Source organism: Sorghum bicolor, chromosome 7 (genome assembly GCF_000003195.3).
Source record: "Sorghum bicolor cultivar BTx623 chromosome 7, Sorghum_bicolor_NCBIv3, whole genome shotgun sequence".
NCBI lineage: Eukaryota > Viridiplantae > Streptophyta > Magnoliopsida > Poales > Poaceae > Sorghum > Sorghum bicolor.
Genome location: NC_012876.2, coordinates 52,285,142 through 52,305,045, shown reverse-complemented (window position 1 = coordinate 52,305,045; position 19,904 = coordinate 52,285,142). Strand labels below are relative to the sequence as shown.

Genomic DNA, 19,904 nt, shown 5'->3' with positions numbered 1-19,904 from the left:
TAATGTTGGAGTGTGCAAGTAACTCAAGAAGGGTTATAGTTGGAATTGGAGTAGTAGCATGTTGGTGCTTATTGGAATAGTGGCTGTAGTTTCTATTTGAACTGGAATGAGAAACACATAATTTTTCACCCAAAAATATTGTGTTTATTAGTCTTGTCCGAGTGAGATTTTATATTGTTTTGCACACAGTGCTCGAATCAAAAGTTTTGTTTGCCCATAGCCATATCTACGACTGCTTGCAAATATTGTGTTCTTTTACGTGTACTTGTGTATACAACTTAAATTGGCGGCTAATACAGGATGCATACAATTTCATTGCATTAGCTTATCCAATAGTAGTAGTGATCCTTCGTTCTCTGTAAATGCTGGCATGAGCCGTGGACAATTGTAGAGCTATTAATTTCTGTGTAAATGCTGTCATGAGCCACGGACAACTGTAGAGCCATTTTAATTTGTCAACCAGCATAGCCTCTCTGTATCTGTCTTGAAACTATTTTGAGAAGACTAGGTTAATGCACATACGTTGCTACGGGTTTTAAAATCCAGATACTCTATGTTTCTTCATTGTTATTTCATTTTTTCTTTCTATATTTTTCTTTTTCTTTTCTTTTCAGTTTTCATTTTTTTATTTTATTTTATTTCATGCCCTTTCCTTATTCTTTTCTTGTTTTAATTTTACCTTTTAATTTCTTTTTCTTTTAGTTTTATTTTTTATTGTTCTTCCTTGCTTCTATTTGTTTTCTTTTTTTCCTTTTTAAGTTTTCTATGTTTATTCATTCTTATTTTATATTTATTTCCTTTTAATCTTCTTTTTTATCCTTATTTGAATTATTCATTTATTTTATTTTCTCTATGCACTTTTTATTTTTTGTTAATCATATTTGTTTGTATATTTTCATTCTTTGTTGTTTTACTCTAATTAAATATTTAGTAATTTTATTTTTTTTCTTTTTTATTTTCTATATATATATGTGATGTTTACGTAGTATATATTTAGCGTTCTATGTTGTGTTATGTCATGTTCATATAATATACATGTGATGTTCTATGATGTTTCTTATAGTGTTCACTTAGTATACATATAATGTTCTACAACGTATTTAGTGATGTTCACATATTATATATACAGATGTTCTATAATATATTTAGTGATGTTCTATGGTATATTTAGTGATGTTTACTTAGCATACATGTGATGTTCCATGTTCTACTTGGTGATGTTTACGTAATATTCTATAATGTATTTAGCAATATTTTATGATGTTTTCTGTGATGTTCACTCAATATACATGTGATGTTCTATGACGTATTTAGTGATGTTCACATATTATATATGTGATGTTCTATAATGTATTTAATGATGTTCTATATAATATATTTAGTGATGTTAATGTTATATAAATATATTTACGATATTTATAAAAGTAACCCTTTGATATTCTTTGAAATTTTTCTCCATTTTGTGTTTTATTTTTTTCCTTATGCTTTTGCTCTAGATTTTATTATTTTTTATCTATGTCATGTATTTATGTATTTTTTATGTATATTGTAATATCAGTTTCATAAACCTAAAACCAAAATACTATTCTTCTATGTCTGTAACATTTTTCTTACAAAGACGGAACATTGTTTGTTGAACCTAGAACATTATCTCTACTTAATAAAAGAAAATATTTTACCTTTATAAGATAAATATTCATTAATAAAATTTTATCTAAATATATCTATGTGTGATCTTGTTTTGAAAGATTTATTATAAGAAATTTAATGGTCCAATCGGAATTTATTTAGATCTCCGGTTTACGAGTTATGACTTTTTTTTAATTTGTTAAAAAATTTGCATGCGCGGGTGAGTGGGGCCTGGGTTGATAGGATATCTTGTTGTCCAAGCAATTGTCGGGCACGGGATACGCTGGCAGCTATGGTGCAGAGATGGGATGGCAGTAAAAAAGACCACCGGAGGGGACAGAAGTCACGGCTTCACCATGGTCCGGTAGACGGGTCCTCTCCGTAATTTTTAGTTGTAGGGATTAGACTTGGACAATTTGAAGAGTAAGTTTCATTTTATCTAATTATCTTTTGACATTATAGACTATTATCTTTAATCTCAGGGACCACTGAAAGTGGTTCTAAGTTTTAACTTACAGACAATGTTAATTGTGCTGCTAGTTAATACTCCCTCTATCCATTCAGCCCCCCTCGCGTCGTCTCCCCTGGAGGTGACTCGAGGGCGCTTGACCGGCCACCCCCTAGCGCCTCACCACCTCGTGTCGGCTTGGCTGCTGGCCACCGTGGCACCTCGCCTCCTCGTTGGTGGCAGGCGGTAGCTAGGGGGAGGGGCTCAAAAAGGCTTCCTTGTTCTTCTCTCCTCTCTCTCTCTCTCTACTTGATCTGTGCATGTTTCTGCTAGATCCGTGCAACTAGGGGCTGGATCCATGCGGAGACGGATCGGATATGTGAAGCTACTGTTGGCATTGACCACGGCAGGCCTTCAGGCGTGGGGCTTGGCCATGGAGGCCGTGTGGACCTTGTGCTCGAGGCTGGGCCATGCGGGGCTGCCAGCTACGAGGCATGCAGAGGCCTTGTGGGTTTGCCATGCCAGACGCGGGTCTCCGCCTGACGCTGTCTCCGGGGCTCTGGTCGCTGAGGCACCTGGGTCATCTGCCGTGAAGGCGCCGACCATGGGGGGCTTCTGCGCGACGTCTCGGTCACATGTGGCCACGCACGCTTCATCAGCAGTCGTGGGTCTGGATGAAGGTGGGTCGATTGGAATTCGATGAAAGCCCTGCTTGGCCTCTACTCTAGGTTGGCCATGGTGTCACAACTTGTGTCACCTACTTCCCTCGAGGCGTTGTCGAAAATTCCATTCTACCATCCGCTCGCTCGCTGGCAAGGGCCTACGATGGTGGCATCCGTGGATGGCATTCCCCTTCTTGAAGACATCATTGTCTGTGCTTCACGTTCTTCACAAAGGTCTATCCTATAGAGTGTTTAGCCTAGTCACCATCATTCATCGTTTGGTCTCACATGGATGCTTTGTCGTCACTGTCCTTGCTCCCCTCTCTGGCAGCCTGCTACCGAATGTGTGCGGGCCTCTCACCTTGTCATTTTCCTTGCTCCCCTCTCTGGCAGATACCTACTGCTGAGTGTGTGCGGGCCTCTACCTTGTGGATGCTTTGCCACCTTGCTCAGGCGGATGCTTGGCCGTCGTTGTTTTTGTCCTCTTTGGCGGATGCTTTGCTACCGTTGTCACTGGTTCTTTGACCTAGGTGGATGCTTTGCCACCGTGACCTAGTCCACTCCTTAGGCAGCTTTTGCATTGATCTATCTTCTGATAGGTTATGTCTAGTAGGGTTTTGGGGGTTGTGGGTTCTTCCTCTTCACTGTTGTTTCTCTCTTTTTATGTGTTTCTGGATTACCCAAGTTAGTTGTTTCTTGTTAATCTTTGCTTCCTCTTAATGACAAACATGTCATAAGGACATGATTGAAAAAAAGGCAACGTTTGAGGATGAAAAGTTTTAAAAAGGAGGCTGTGAAAACTCTATTTTCCAATGAAAATGTTTACTTCCATGAGGATTATTTCCTTGTATTTCTTGAACAGCTACTTAAATTGGCAGCCACCTAACATTTCTCCTGGTTGACAGCCAATATGGTCCCTGTTCAGTGAAATTAAATCAAAACTGCAGGGTGTTGAAATGGCACTAGAATGATGGCATATGTGTTTCCCAGGCATCAAGTACTATATCCTGCTACACACTTGCATAAAATATACTTTGCTCTGAATTGTGAGTCCAGTACCTGTCTACCAAACCTTGCCGTTGCAACTATGCTTGTGAAATTTGATTCAGTTTGCATGTGCTACTCCATTGAGTTTCTGAGTTCTTCTGTTTTTATTTTTTAATAGAAACTGATTTCCATTACAAAATTGCCTAACTCTGAGATACTAGCAAGGCATTGATCAGCAAGGTACTGATCAGTTCTTGCAATAAGAGCAAGGCACTGATCAGCAAGGTACTTGCACCAGTTTTGATACTGAATACCCAGTTTCTTAGAAGTTAAGAACTGTTTGTCAGAGTTGCTTGCTTGTTAAGAAACTATTGGTCTTTTTTCTAAGATAATGTATTCTGAATACTAGTCTCTTAAACTTGGCAGTTACAAACTTTAATAATATCTGATATTCTTAAGACTAGTCTCTTGAACCATGACTAGGGCTCATGTTGGGTTTCAACTCTAGCCTACCGAACTTCCTTGAGACTAAAAGGCTTTGTTGTTGTTGTTGTTGTTGTTGTTGTTGTTGTTGTAAGGATAATTTCTAGATGATGGCATATATCACATGGTAGAAAAGCAAAACCACAGGTAATTGTAACCTGCTTCACATGATGAGGCATACATCATGGCATATATCACATGGCATACATCAATTTGGAAACCTGCTTCATGCAAAGCAAAACGAACCATGATGAGGCATTGTATCTTGTTTTTTGTTTTGCAAAACCACACAAAGTTAAGTTGATTTGCACAAATTTTAATCTGCAGCTGTATCTCACAGTCTCAACTCTCACCATCTAAATACAGGTAATCCATCATGATGAAAATTTCAATGGAATGCAAGAGAATGGTGGATGAAGGACAAAACAAGGCTCAGAGTAGGGTCCAAGTTTGAGATGATTCTTTAGGTACCAAACAAGATGGTAACCAGCGAAATGTTGTTGCAAAAGCTGCACTAAGTGTCTCCAATTGGAAGGTGAAGGGGAAACGCTCACAACGTAAAGTGAAACAGGTAGCAAAAGCAGTGGTGATTGATCAGATGAAAAATAGACTTGAAGGAAGCTTGCAGAGGAGTGTTTCTGGTTGGAAGATTAAGGGGAAACGCTCAACACGTGAAGGGAAAAAGGTACCACGAGCAGTGGTGGATGATAAGATGCAAAATAGACTTGATGGAAGTTCGCAGCCATCTGTTCCTTCTGGGTCACACCACAAACAACCTGGGGACCATATAGATGCTCGAAGCAAAGTTAGGAAGCTGCTCCAGTTGTACCGGGTGACTTGCCAAAAGCTTACACAAGTTGAGGTACAAGGTAATCCCATAGTTGGACGGATTTACCTTGAAGCAGCTAAAATAGTAAAGAAAGACCCTATCTATGCAAAGCTTGGGGCCATTGTGGGAAATATTCCTGGTGTTGAAGTTGGCGATGAATTTTATTATAGAATTGAGTTAGCAATAGTTGGTCTGCATCGCCTGCATCAAGGAGGTATTGACACTTCTAAGGTGAATGGTGTTCCCATTGCTATAAGTGTCGTTGCCTCCGGAGGCTATCGTGATGAATTGTCGAGCTCAGGTGAACTAATATACACAGGCTCTGGAGGGAAGGCTGGGGGTAATAAAGATGGAGACGATCAAAAGCTTGAGTGGGGTAATCTTGCCTTGAAGAATTGCATTGAGACCAAGACCCCGGTTCGAGTGATTCATGGGTTCAAAGGTCAAAACAGAAGTGAATTTGGTAAGGAAACTTCGACATTTACATATGATGGATTGTATGAGGTGGTGGAATGTTGGCGAGAAGGCCCAAAAGGAGGGATGGTCTTCAAGTACAAGTTATGGAGGATTGCAGGGCAACCAAAATTAACCCTACATGTGGTCAAGGCAATTAGGAAGTCTAAAAGTCGTGAAGGGCTTTGTTTGCCTGATATATCTCAAGGAAGCGAGAGGATACCCATATGTGTCATCAACACAGTTGATGACATGAGGCTAGCACCACTTAAATACATCACGAAACTCACATATCCAACTTGGTGTGAAATTGTACCTCAAAATGGTTGCAACTGCACAAACCACTGCTCAGACACTATTAGATGTTCTTGTGCATGGAAGAATGGAGGGGAAATCCCGTTCAATTGCGATAATGCTATTGTCAAGGCCAAGCGTCTCATATATGAGTGTGGTCCATGGTGCAGGTATGGCTGTGCAAAATCTTTATGTATTCCAAATAACTGTTAACCTGAAAATAATTATTTGTCGTTATTTAGTTCTACTGTGTTTTTGAAGTTACCGTATTTAAATTTCAAACCAGAAAAAATATTCCTATTCTGTTGGAACTTCTATGTATGTTACATTAAGGCTTACGGTTGCCCGCCAACTTTACTTTCAGGTGCCCGCCAACTTGCTACAATAGGGTGAGTCAGCATGGTGTCAAAATTCCACTTGAAATATTCAAGACAGGCAAGACAGGTTGGGGTGTAAGATCTCTCAGTTCTATATCTTCGGGCAGTTTCATATGCGAGTATACTGGTGAGCTCTTGAAGGGTGAAGAAGCTGAAAATAGACAGAATGACGAATATCTATTTGATATTGGTAGAAACTACTATGATGAAGAACTTTGGGAGGGGATTCCACCAGTGGTTGATGTACAGTCTTCTACCTCGTCCTCCGGGACAATGAAAGGCTTCACAATAGATGGAGCTGAGTGCAGCAACGTGGGAAGATTTATCAACCATAGCTGTTCACCAAACCTATATGCCCAAAATGTTCTCTGGGACCATGGTAACATGAAGATGCCACATATTATGCTTTTTGCTGTTGAGAATATCCCACCACTGCAGGAGCTGACCTACCATTACAATTATAAGGTAGGCTCAGTCCATGACGAGAATGGTAACGAGAAGGTTAAACATTGCTATTGTGGTGCCTCGGCTTGCAGGGGCAGGCTCTACTGAGACATTACTGACTGCTATTAGCTCTAGCCTCTATGTGATGCGCACTTCTGCCTTGCCATCACTGTACCATTTCATTCTTCAGTTCATGTTGTACATTTTTTTTCACAGAACAGGTCATAGAATGTTTAAATTGTTATCTGATTTGAAGAATTGCTATCGATCCTGTAGGGTACATGTTTCGAGCATGCGAGTCGCATTTGCCTTGTTGCACCCCTCTCCCTTCCTTTTGTTACAGGTCCTCTTGTGTTCCTGACGGCGGCCAGCTTCTCTGCCAGTATCCAATCCAGTGCCCTCTGGACCCTTTTCTCTGCTCCAATGCCTTGTACTCATATTGTATTGAGTCTATTCATGAAAAGTAACCAAGAGAAGACCTTTGTTTTCTTACAACATTTAGATTTCCATATCCAAGAGAAGGGTGTTGGTGGACTGATTGTACTAAAAAAGGATGGCATAGAATTTCTCGGAAGAACAATTTGGTGAGCCCCAAAAGGTTGTGTCATTTAACTGGGAAATACTCCAGTGAACAACATAATGTAGCTTAACTAGGAAATGCTCCAGTGAATGGCATAGTATTCAAAGGAATTGCAAATCAAACATTGTGTAGCTTAACTAGGTAATATTCTTAGCAGCAAAGCAGCAATAGGTATATTTGCAAGTCACTCAAACAGGAGAGAGATGCTTATTGAATTGAATAACTACCTTAGCTCAACAAAAATGCCTGACAAGACAGAAGCTGTTGCAGATCCGCTAGGTTATTTAAGTACTTCATATGAGTGGCCACTCATCAAGACTTCCAAAGAACTACATCCCACTCTTTGATTGTACGGCATAAACCTTGCCCTGCATGATTGTAATCTTGGTTCATTGCTAGCATAGTCGAGACAAAATGACTGCTACTGATAAAAGCAAAAGTTCGATCATGTGAGGCATATGGTCCTCCAAATGAACCTCAGTCCTCCACAGTCAAAGGGAATATTCACAGGCTCACAGCTCATGCCAATTTCATTCAACAATGGTCGAACAGGCATAATTTTTTATAACAAACAACAGCATATAGAATCATGCCATAGTTTGCACAAGATTTTTCAACCTTCAGGCCTGCCACAGAAAGAGGAAGTCTAGGATTGACTCCCTGTCAGTGGAGGGGGCGCAGTTTGTGACAGATGAAGCAATGGCCCAGGCATTGTTTGAGCAGTACAACCTCATCCTCGGTTCAAACTTTGTGAGGACCAGGAGGATAAATTTGGAGGTAATTGGCGTCCCAGTGGCTGACCTGAGTGAATTGGAAACCATGTTTACTGAAGAAGAAGTCCGGGCTGTGGTCATGGACTTGCCTGCAGACAAGGCACCGGGACCTGACGGGTCCACTGGAATTTTCTACAAGAAGGCTTGGGACATCATCAAAGGGGACCTCATGAACGCCTTCAACGCCTTCTGGGTGCTGGACTGCAGGAGCCTGCAGCACCTCAACGTCGCTCACATGATTTTGCTCAAAAAGAAGCCGCAGCCGGTGGACATCAGGGACTATCGCCCTATAAGTCTGATCCACAGTGTCAGCAAACTGATTACCAAGTGCTTGGCAAATCGCCTAGCGGTTGTGCTCGATAGACTGGTATGCCGCAATCAAAGTGCGTTTATCAAGGGGAGATGCATACACGACAACTTTAGAGCAGTCAGATTATCTTGTAAGGCGCTGCACAAGAGCCATGTACCCAGTGTCCTACTCAAAATCAACATTGAAAAGGCCTTCGATTCCGTAGCATGGACCTTCCTGCTTGAATTATTGCAACACATGGGCTTCGGGAGAAGATGGACAGACTGCATATCAGCAATACTAGCGACAACTAGTACCAAGATTCTGCTAAATGGCGTTCCAGGGAGAAGAGTGTGCCACGCGCGAGGACTCCGCCAGGGAGACCCCCTTTCCCCGATGCTATTTGTGTTCGTAATGGAAGTCCTCAACCGTATGCTCTAGTGGCTAGACGCCGAAGGTCTCCTTGCACAACTTGGGATTGCTGGAAGGGTGCAGCGAGTGAGCCTCTATGCAGATGACCTAGTCCTCTTTGTTTCCCCATCGGAAGAAGATTTAACTGTACTCAGCACAGCGCTGCAGCTATTTGGTGAGGCCTCGGGCCTGTTCTCTAACATGGACAAAAGTATCGCAACTCCAATCCACTGTGGGACTGATGAACTCGAAAGGCTTCAGCAGTTGCTTCAGTGTAAGATACAAGACTTCCCTTGCCGTTACCTAGGTGTCCCTTTGTCCTTGTTCAAGCTTAAGAAATGTGACGAGCAGCCTTTGATCGACGTCGTGGCTGCTATGCTCCCCCTCTGGAAAGGAAATCTGCTCAACATAGCAGGCAGAACTGCACGGTCAGGAGTACCTTATCTGCAATCCTAGTGCACTTGTCCATTGCCCTTTGCCTGTCTACCTCGGCAATCGAAAGCATCGACAAGCTTCGCTGCGGTTTCATCTGGTCAGGAACGGCTTCTGCCTCCGTGGGGCACTGCAAGGTCGCTTGGCCGATCTGCTGCAGACCGCGAGCCTTGGGGGGGCTTGGGGTCACCGATCTTCGCCGGACCGGGTTGGCGCTGAGGCTACGTTGGCCACGGTTGCGTCGGGTCGATTAGGGACGGCCATGGGCGGATTTGCCTGACCAGGAAAATGGGGACGTCATGGCTTTCTTCAACGCAGCAACTACCGCCGTCCTAGGAAACGGCGAATCCATTTTCTTCTGGACAGACAGTTGGATTCGAGGGGCAAGCATCAGGATCATTGCCCCAGTTGTCTTTGAAGCAGTGACCAAGAGAAAGTGGGGCTCAATAATCAAGCCTGGGTGCATCATATAACAGGCGAGCGCACTGTAAGATTGCTCACGGACTTCATCGGTGCGGCAGCAGCAGCGGCTGCGTCGTCGTCGCCAGGCATGGCTGCTGGGAGAGGTGGAGGGGAGGAGGAGCGGAAGCAGAAGGTCGGATCAGAAGCAGAAGGTCGGATCAGGGATCAATTGATTGCGGCTGATACCATGTAGAATGATAGAAAGATTAGGAGAACACCTCTTACCCAACGTGGGGGGTGACATTGATATATATAGCCAATACAATGGCAGGTTACATGCAATACATGGCAGGTGCTAATCATACTAAATATAGCCTTGCCTAATATACACTTTCCTAATGCAATACAATGGCAGGTGCTAATCATACTAAATATAGCCTTGCCTAATATACACTTTCCTAATAGACATATCTATCAATCGGCCTGTGTCGTGCAATTGAACAAGTCCACCTCTCCCCTGGGACGCCGGAAACTTTCACCTGGAGGTTTGCTGCATCACAGCAGTACTCTGCTGCATCCGCATATGGTGCAATGTTCTTGGGGTGTTCTACACCTCTGGGAGCCCGCCAAATCTGGAAAACTTCGGCACCACCTAAAGTTAAGTTGTTCTTCTGGCTGGCTTTGCACAAGAAGTGCTGGACAGCGGATAGGAGGTGGCGCCATGGGCTTCAAGAGGACAACCTCTGCATCTTTTGTGATCAGTCGCCTGAGACTTTAGATCATATTGTTTTGGGCTGTGTATTCAGCCGCCAGGTTTGGTCCTCTTGCCTAAGAAGGTTCCACCTGCACCACATAATCACTAATCACAGTACAAGAACAAGACGTTATGGCGTGGTGGACCGATTCAAGGAAAAGGCTTCCTAAGCAAATCTGTCGAGGCTTCGACTCTCTTTTCTTCGTTGTCGGTTGGAATCTCTGGAAGGAACGCAATGCGAGAACCTTTAAAAGATCGTCTCGACAGCCGGCTGTTCTTCTCGACAGCCGGCTGTTCTTCTGCAAGCTATCCTTGACGAAGCAGCACTCTGGGTGGCTGCCGGTTTCAGGGCGCTCGGGGCGTGGCTGCCGGTTTCAGGGCGCTCGGGGCGTTGCTGGCCTCGGGCAAGTAGTTCAGTAGTCTTTTCTTTGTCTCTTGCTGTGTAACTTGCTTTGGTCTGGCTTTGTTCTGTGACGGTAATCTGTGGTTTACTGTCTTGGGCTTTTGTTGTAAAAACTCTTAACCCTCGCTTAATGAAATACATGCAGCGCATGTTCTCGAAAAAAAATGCCATAGTTTGCACTGAATAGCATACAATACCACTTAAATACATCAAGATGAAAATTGAGCATAACTAGTAATTTTCTCTACGAGCAGTAATATCTCATGTTATCTACATGTCATCAAACTTTCTGGCAGTAACATCTCATATTATCTACATATCAACTTAGACTAATGGTGAAGTATACAAGTAAACAATGTTTTCAGAAAACTACATTTGCCATGCCTTAGTAGAGCCTTCCAGAGCATCCAGAAGAACCACACTGACAAACTTTGAATTTTATTCTTCCATTCACATCTTCAACATGATCTATTTCATAGTTATAGTCATAAGTCAGCTCCTGCAGTGGTGGAATTGTCTCCGCAGCAAAGAACATAATATGGGGAATCCTTAAATCATCATGGTCCCAAAGAACATTTTGTGCGTAAAGATTAGGTGAACAGCTGTGGTTGATGAATCTTCCAATATTTCCACACTCAGCAGAGTCTATTGTGAAGCCTACATCTCCCAGGATCTGCGAGGAAGAGCTAGAAGACTTCATATCTGAAACGTCTGATAACAACCCATTGCAAAAATTCTCATCACCATGGTTAAGGCCTATATCAAACAAGAAATTGCTGTTCCTTCTCTCGTCAGCTTCATTGCCATACAGAAGCTCACCAACATACTCACATATGAAGCTGCCAGAAGAAATGGACCTTAGGGATCTTACGCCCCAGCCTGTTTTGGTTGTCTTGAATACTTCCAGCGGTATTTTCAAACCATGCTGACTAACCTTGTTCTGGCATGAAGGAGGGCATTTACAAGATGGACCACACTCAAAGATAAGGGGCTTTTCATTGACAATTGCACCATTTAAGTTAAATGGGATTTCTCCTCCATTCTTCACAGCACATGCGCAGCTCACAGAGTCTGAGCATCCATTCGTGCAGTCACAACCCTGATGGCGTTTTTTGGTAAGCTCGAATGGATATCTAATTCTAGTGGTGTATCGGAAAGGTGCAGGTCGCTCCGTATCAACTGTATTAATGACACAGATGGGAATTCCCTCCTTCCCTTGAGATATATCAATCTCGCACAGGCCTGGACGTGTTTTGGACTTCCTCATCCCTTCGGCCATGTGCATTGGAAGTTTTGGTTGCCCAGGTATCTTTTTTAGCTTGTACTTAAAAACCCTTGAACCTGGTTGACCATCCATCCAGAAATCCAACACTCGATATAGCCCATCATAAGTGAATGTTGAAACTTCTCTGGCCCTCGAATGACTGCCTACCCTGTTATTTTGAGCCTTAAAACCGTAAATGACCCTCACTGGAGTCTTTGTCTTGATGCAATTCTTGAGTGCAAGATTCCCACGCTCAAGCTTCTGATCCTCATGATCTTTCTTACCAGCAGGCTTCCCACCAGAACCACTGTATATCAATTCACCTGAGGAAGACAATTCATCTGGGTAACCCCCAGAAGCAACAATGCTTATTGCAATGCGCTCACCATTTCTATAGATGGTGGTGTCAATGCCTCCTTGGTATGCAAGATGTAGACCAACAATGGCAAGCTGAACTCTATATAGAAATTCATCACCAACTTGAACTCCAGGAACTTGTCCAACAATAGGACCACTTTTGGTAAAACCTGGTAATTTCCTTATTACTCTGTCAGCTTGTAGATCAATTCTTCTAATCTTAAGTGAATTCTGCTCCACAGCTTGTACTAGAGCCCGGCATACAAATTCAAACCTTCTACACAGCATCTTGAATTTGCTCCTAGCATCTGCATTCTGGGATCCATGTTTCATTTGACACCTCGCAGAAGTAAGACTTGAGTAGCTATTGAGGAACAGCTCAAGATTTCCTTCATTTACAACTAATGCCTTTAATATGTCATCATCATCCAAGCTGGAAGCCACCTTATCATCAAGTTTCACCTTGCAACCCAATGCACATGTAGAGGCAATCTTCATCTGAAGATGAGCTGGAACTTTTACCTTCACCCTCTTCCTAGGACCAAAGAAGCCCCTAGTTGTGGCAGCCTCCTTTTCCTGTGTCATGGGAGCTTGCAGGACTCGATCCTTTGTAAGCTTATCAGTATCCTCAATCTTATTTATGATCCCACGCCTGCTGAGTTCAGTCTCCTTCTCCCTGTCCTCAGGACAATGTCTATGCCGAGTGTCCAGTGTAGATTTCTGAATCACTTTGGAAAGCTTGATTACTTTTCGGGGTGTAAACCTGACCTTGCTTCTCATCATAATACTGTTACCCGAAGTTGCTGCTGCAACATCATCAGATGCCCTGTTCATCCTAGCACTTTCAGACACTCTCTTACCCATCAGATTTTGTTTGAAAGAATCTTCTGCCAAAGGTCCAGCAACAGCAGTGCATGAAATCCTAATAGATTTGTTCATCACCTCGATATCTTTGGTAACTAAGCAAGATGATTTCTTATCTCCACACTGCAATATATTGCCACCTGTTTTCTCATTAGAAGACTGCATTACAGAAGTTTCCACAGCACTAATTTCTGGAACAGAATCCCCATGTCTACAAGCTGCAGAATCATGCATAGTAACACATCTCATCGTAGTACCATTGCCACATCCTCCTGCTGTAACATCTACTATGTTCATCATAGCACTTTCTGATACCCTCTTGCCCACCATATTTTGTTTGGACAAATCTTCAGCCAAAGATGCGGCAACAACATTGACTGAACTCCCGATGGATTTGTTGACCACCTCGACATCATTTGCAACTAGGTATGATGATATCTTCTCCCCACACTGTAATGTATCCCCACCTGTCTTCTCATTACAAGGCTGCATTGCAAAAGTTTCCTTAGCATTAACTTCTGGAACAGAAGGCCCATGCCTACAATCTGTGGACTCATGCAGAGCGACACCAGTAGAAACTTGAGATTCTTGAACCACGAGCTCGGGAGGAATCTCGCCATCCTCCAGTTCATAATCCTGTACTGTTCCATCATTAGAAACAATCTTTATGTAATGCCCCTGCACCGAGGAAATACAGCCATGTGTAGCCACCACCGCTTCCTCCAACACACCCAACTTATCAGTAGGCCTAGATTTCAATGGCAAGCACACTTTGCTACTACCTCCAGCAAGAAGCAGCGATAATACTGCATCCTTTCCGTAACCAAGGGGGAAGCTGCGTTCGTCCAAAGACATCCTAGGATTTGCTTGCAGGTGAGCATCTGGCACCAACTCCTTCCTCCCCAATTCACCACTCCATGCTCCCTTTCCCCTGTCCTCCATGGACACAGCAGCAACCCCTTGTGAACCACCATCCAACAAACCATCTACGGCAGTCCCACCACTCCGGCGCAAAGCCTCTGATGATTTGACCACACCTGGCTGTGGACCATGATGACCACCGTCCGCCATTGGAGCATCACCGTCCACTGCACACAACTGCTTCACCAAACTCGTAGCAGCAGAAACGGGAGACACCGCTCCCAACAGGGCACCGTCTTTGCCACCGGCGAGGGGAGAAGAAGCAGCCGTCTTCTCCAAGTCCAACACAGCAGAACAGACTTCGGCACCAGCATCTCCAAATCGTGAAGCGTTGTTAGCGGTGGCGAGCGGAGCAGCCACGTTACGTCCGCACTGGGGCGGGAATCTCCTCCTCGCGGAGACCGCCCTCCGCTTGGGCGGCGGGTGCGCGGCCGCCAGCGGCAAGCACCTCTTACTCCCCACCTCGCTGCCTCCCGTCTCCTCCCGTGCCACCATGGCGGCGGCAACCCCAGCCGCAGCGTCGTCGCCGACAGACCCAGCTGCGATGGCGGTCGCGGCCACCGCTGCCGCCACCACCCCGTGCTCCCGCAGGCCACCAGCGCGTCGCGTGTCCCCGCCGCAGCCGCGAGGAGAGGCAGGAGGACGGCCGCGGTGGTCGGCCCGCTGCGGCGGGCACGCGCGTCCGACGCGCCCAGCCGCGGGCCCTGGCACTGGCAGCCTCGGCTGCCGCGCGACGTCGAGCCTCGCCGCGTAGGAATCCATGCCCGCTCACCCCCGATCGTCCTGTACGTCGCCACCAGCACACACACACAAACCACAAGAGCAAAATCAGCATTCAAAAGCAACAAAACTAGTACACAGAAAACCGAATCGGGAGACGAGAGACGACGACCGTCGCTAGCACGCGAGAGCGCGCACTGACCTCTCCGGCGGCGTCGACGGCGTGGAGGAGGAGCAGCGCGACGCCGACGCCGGACGAGGCGGTTGGGGTTTTGGGGGGCGAGTCGACGAGTGCGTGAGGAGGAGGAGGAGACGCGAATGGGGCCCGGCCGGGTTGGCTCGTGCTCTGAGGGACCACGAGCGGTAGCCAGCGCCCAGCGGATGCCTGCTGCGGCGTGAATTTGACTTGACTTGACTTGTGAGGACAAACTTCCAGGGCGTGATGCTAGGACACGTGGCGCGTTGCTACGTCTCGTGAGACGGTCCTTTTTTTTTCGAAAATTTTGCTGTCCTTTTTTTTTATGACAGTTTTACTTACCGTTGTCCGTCCTTCTTGGTTTACTAGTAGAAAACGCGCGCCCCGTGTGCGCGCGAGTAAACATTCTTACGGATTGTGGCTGACAGTACACTTATGTATATAGATTAGCACAGGTGATACATAGAGGAATTATATTTGGTACATGGGATGTCATTTAGGAAAATATTATTACAGGGCGCTCTGAAAGTACGGCCACAATGTTTTGAGATAACTAATCTGGATTTATATATGTTGATCGAGCTATATGAAGTGGCAATTGTTTAAAGACAGCAGCAACGCATATATAATCATGCATATCATAATGTCCGAGGAGGTAGCAACTGTGGCTTAAGTGACTTAGGTCCGCAGGTAAACAAACTTCATATAAGCTGATGACATAGTATAAGGTTGATAAGTACATAGTTTTCTGGCTTCAGATAGAATATTGAAGTCCTTATACGCATTAGTGGTTCTAACTTTGCTTGCAAGTACATTAGCCTGAAAATTTTACAGGGAACAGGCTCCTGCTAAAGCATTACTTGTTGTCTTCAACGTCTTTTTGATGCGTCGAACGAACCATGATTTGCAGTGACTCGAAGAGGCACCTGCACTTGAACATAATAGGCTATAGACTGAATGAAGTAAACAACTTCAGTAGATTTATTATTTAGCATCATTTAGAAGGCGGTGAAGATAAAATTTCTAGTTTTGCTTCAGACTCAGCATATGTTATGAGTATAATGGCCAGTATTGTAGCCCAACTCTATGTAAATCATAGTTGTCAGCCCTCATTACTCATCGTGCTCTATTGAGTGCACATTCAGTATAATTAACTAAGTAGCCTCAATGATTAAGGTTGTGTAATACTGTCAATAGGTTGGTGCGATTAGTTTAGGTTCCATATACTACATACATGAATTAAATTCGAGACTTCTATTATCATATACTCCGCAGTAGTACATAAAGCATGTGCTATTTACCTTTTCATGTGTGTGTGGAGCACATCTTTAGGTTGTTTTTGCACTATCTTCAGTGGTAGTTTGGCCATCAGGAACACTCTTAGATCCATATGAGGTGTCACTGCATTTTCATAAAATTAGATAAGTAGTTTCATTCAGTGAACTAAATATTCCAAAATGTGAGTGATATCGAGTTTCATCCAGTAAAATGCGTAATTCAAATATAAATGAGGTATTTTCTTCCTTTTTTTGTGCATGCTTGTGTGTTTTGTTCAATGGACGTACATTTTTGTAGGCGCACTTGAGCTGACACTTGATTTTTGTTTTTTCCCAACATTCTGAACTCTGTTGTAGTTGTGGTCTTCTTCGGTTGGATCGAGCTGCATAAGATGAAATAGGCATGATCAAAAAAATATTTACAAAATAGCATGTTAGTTTATGTCTTTGTTGTTGGTATATATTTATATCGGGCAGGCTGAAAGTAACCTGACTATCAGATGCTTTGTTGTCAAATAACCGCTTCCGAACATTGTCACGAGGTACGGTAGAGCAGAGGTCTCAGTAATTCTGTATCAGAAGGCGTGAGAAGGTATAGATATAGAATACGTTATTAGGCAAAAAAATTGAGGTTTTTCTATTTGACTGTGCCATTATTAAGTTAGTAAATTTAAGTGTCAGCCTAGTTAAAGATAAATGACTGTGGCTGAGGAGAGTTCAACGAATAAGTTTTGTAAATCCTGAGATAGATAAACCGAGTTATTGTTTCTGTTGGAGATGGGTCCTGCGTGTTAAGTTCTGGTGTTGGTGTCTGGTAACAGGTAAAAATAGTCAGGAGTGGTACTCGATAAGCATTTTATTTGTTTTTTGATGAATTAAATGTTCTAATATCATCAATGTGGTAAATAAGAGGAGTAGACCTGGCATGTAGAGGTAGCTGCAGTCTGAGTATTTTGTATATGAAGCACTTGATGGCTAATGGTCTGTGGTTCCTGATCCGAACGCTGCCGAGATTCCTGTGGATTAGAACACTGCAATCTTAGAAAGCGGCACTAATGGCTATCATTGTACATTCTATAAATGCAATAGGCTATGGTTAAAGATAAGTCTGAGGTTAAACATGAGTTGTTTATTGTGTACCTTGAACTGCGGTGGCCTTGTGCTGATAGATGTGGAGCCGCTGTGTTGGCCTGGTGTTGTTGTTTGTGGTGGAGCCTGTAAAGCTAGAGGAGGCACTGGTCCTGTAATTTGCTGGTTAGGTCTAAATACACAGGAATCAACTAAATAGGTTCTGCTTTCCATTGAGCGATATGAATCATCAGTTAAACCACAAGCAAATGTATATGTTCTGCCAATAGTGTTCTGTATTTGTGGTGGCAAGCCAACAGCATAGTTGATTGCTTTAGGCATATACAACCACGGCAAACATAAAAGCATATACAACCACGGCAAACATTGATGCCAAAGAAGAAACAATATAAAACTATATACATCAATGTTTCTGATACGGAGCGACATGGAGCAATTCAACTAAAGTGACAGAAATCTGTTTGCTTGTTTTTCTTTCCATTTTAAGTAGATTGGAATTGAAGGAAAACGAAAGGAAACACGCTAAAATACAAACGGGAGCAAATCTCTTATATAATGGTAGCTAAGCACAGTAATAATAACTATATAAACCTTGCCATATAATTAGCTTGCTGTAACAAATCCTGGGCAGCACATACAGTTGAAAAAGACCTCCCAGTTTCTGATTCAGCAAGAACCATTCGTGCTAACTAGGTGGCACTATTTGTTGCTGAAATTGCATGATGCACTAAATGGACAGACATGGCTAGCAGTTCTGAGTTGTAGTCTGATATCGTGAATTGGTAAATAGTCTGCTAAAACCGCAAAGCCTGTAAAGCGGCGGCTTCAAAAGGTTCTGGTAGTCCAGCATCATGAGTTACCAAAAAAAAAGACGCCGTGGCCTATCTCCAGCCAAAAGCAGCGGCATTTCTAACTCAATACCAAATAAGTCAATGCTATCTCCTGAGACCTCACGAATGGCCGACACGTATGGAAGTCGGCAGTAAGAGGACACTTGCCGAAGAATAGGCATGAGAGGAACCCGCAGTACAAACATAGCGTCAGACAAGGCAGGTCCTTTCCGATGCAGGTAGCAAGAAAAAATGTTTGGGGATTTCAAAACATAACATATATTATAAGCATTTTGTTTGGTCTTTGTTTGTATGTCTATATATTTTCAAAACCAAGGAGAAAAGGAAACCAAAAGAAAGAAACACACAATATGGTGAGGCGACAGTCCTTTGAGATCTAAAACGTAAAGGATACGAAACAAAGGACATGTAGGCTCAAGAACTGACCTCAGGCTGATGCGTATGGCACCCGAGAAACAGGTAGCGGCAAACAAGCTGAATGGCTACAACCTAGACCCAATGACGCCACTGCACAGATATCAACAGCCAAAGTACTAAGCCACATCCTTGAGTTTTTCTTCCTCTTTTTGTAAGAATTAACTAAAATGCATCGGAAAATAACGGATCACCTCGCAAGAAGAGTAACAACACTTTCACTTATCCCATAAAGCGGCGCACTGAAGAAGCTGAATGGCTGCAACCCAGATCCAGGGACGCCACTGCACAGATTTCAACAGGCAAAGTACTAAGCAACATCCTTGAGTTTTTGTTCCTCTTTTTGTAAGAATTAACTAAAATGGCATAGCATGCATCAAATCAGCATGCATCGGAAAATAACGGATCACCTCGCAAGCAGAGTAACAGCACGTTCACTTATCCCATACAGCGGCCCTCTGAAGCTTCGTCAGTAGTAAGAGTGAACCTGGAAAATATGAAAATCAGTAAAGCAGAATGAGATGAAGGAAGAGCGGTTCCTGTGAAAATTTGTGAGTAATCATACAGGTAGGGCAGCCTCAAACACATAGAAGGAAACTTACCAAATCTGACGTATGGAAATAGCAGACGGAGTAGAAGAGGGCGAGGCCGATGTGAGGAGGAGGAGGAAGAACAGTGCTGCGAAAGCGACAGTAAATGGGAGATGAAGGCAAGGTAGCAGGGAGCAACGCGGCGCCGTAACCCCCGAAGCAGACCCGGAGGCCCCTGACCTGCTGGCCTAGGCCGCCGGCGCCGACGCAGGCACACAGCTAGGGTTTTAGCGACACAATGGCAAATGCAGCCACACTGAAGCGCAGCAGCGAGGCGACGACATGGAAGGGACTGTTCGCAGAGCAGCGCGCGGTCGGCACGGGAAGCACGGCGACGGAGAAAGGCAGACGGCGACGGAGGAGGAGGAGGTGACTGGCAGGAAAGCACGGGCAGAGGAGAGTGGCCGTTCGCGTTCCCCTTTTCTGGCAGCCTGTTTTTTTAATTGGAAATCGGAGGAGTCAGTGGCAGCCTGTTTTTTTAATCGGAAATCGGAGGAGTCAGTACGACGGTGGGCGTCCCCTACTGGCTGGGCACCGTACGGAACGGGAGGAGGTTTCTAGAGTAGTGTAAACAGGGGAGTGGCCTAAATCTCACCGTAGAAGCCCAGATCAAACGGTGCAAAACATTTCTGCAGACGTGGACAGCCTGAACGCACGGCGCCGCGTTCCAATTTGTAGGAGTGAACACTGCTCCATCTCATCTTGGTCTTA

The 19,904-nt window shown here is 44.1% G+C and overlaps 2 protein-coding genes across 10 annotated transcripts; one reads left to right on the top strand and one right to left on the bottom strand.

The window, feature by feature from the left end:
- On the top strand, positions 2,436-6,714 carry LOC8070041 (histone-lysine N-methyltransferase, H3 lysine-9 specific SUVH5). Its single transcript, XM_002445414.2, has 4 exons — positions 2,436-2,757; positions 4,537-4,575; positions 4,677-5,955; positions 6,150-6,714. The coding sequence occupies exons 1-4, from the start codon at positions 2,436-2,438 to the stop codon at positions 6,712-6,714; spliced, it is 2,205 nt and encodes a 734-aa protein (XP_002445459.2).
- Positions 10,872-19,643, bottom strand: LOC8070040. Of its 9 annotated transcripts, none has more exons than XM_021465412.1 (12): positions 19,206-19,643; positions 19,014-19,090; positions 18,798-18,887; positions 18,616-18,696; positions 17,390-17,490; positions 17,170-17,265; positions 17,005-17,060; positions 16,739-16,819; positions 16,538-16,632; positions 16,274-16,373; positions 14,979-15,898; positions 10,872-14,839 (listed from the first exon to the last, which is right to left on the bottom strand). In XM_021465412.1, exon 12 carries the CDS (start codon positions 14,816-14,818, stop codon positions 11,036-11,038), a length of 3,783 nt encoding a protein of 1,260 aa, XP_021321087.1. In that variant the 5' UTR covers positions 14,819-14,839; positions 14,979-15,898; positions 16,274-16,373; positions 16,538-16,632; positions 16,739-16,819; positions 17,005-17,060; positions 17,170-17,265; positions 17,390-17,490; positions 18,616-18,696; positions 18,798-18,887; positions 19,014-19,090; positions 19,206-19,643; the 3' UTR covers positions 10,872-11,035. The 9 variants fall into 9 exon arrangements, with proteins under 9 accessions (XP_021321087.1, XP_021321091.1, XP_021321086.1 ...); XM_021465416.1 differs by having other exon boundaries at positions 17,390-17,472; XM_021465411.1 differs by having other exon boundaries at positions 16,739-17,060; positions 19,206-19,281; positions 19,374-19,643.

Excerpts from the sequence above, each read along its gene's own strand:
- LOC8070041 (XM_002445414.2), top strand. The coding sequence starts at position 2,436 with ATGCGGAGACGGATCGGATATGTGAAGCTACTGTTGGCATTGACCACG. Across the intron at positions 2,758-4,536 it reads AGTCGTGGGTCTGGATGAAG|CTGTATCTCACAGTCTCAAC; the intron begins GTGGGTCGATTG and ends TTTAATCTGCAG. Across the intron at positions 5,956-6,149 it reads GAGTGTGGTCCATGGTGCAG|GTGCCCGCCAACTTGCTACA; the intron begins GTATGGCTGTGC and ends CTTTACTTTCAG.
- LOC8070040 (XM_021465409.1), bottom strand. The coding sequence starts at position 14,818 with ATGGATTCCTACGCGGCGAGGCTCGACGTCGCGCGGCAGCCGAGGCTG.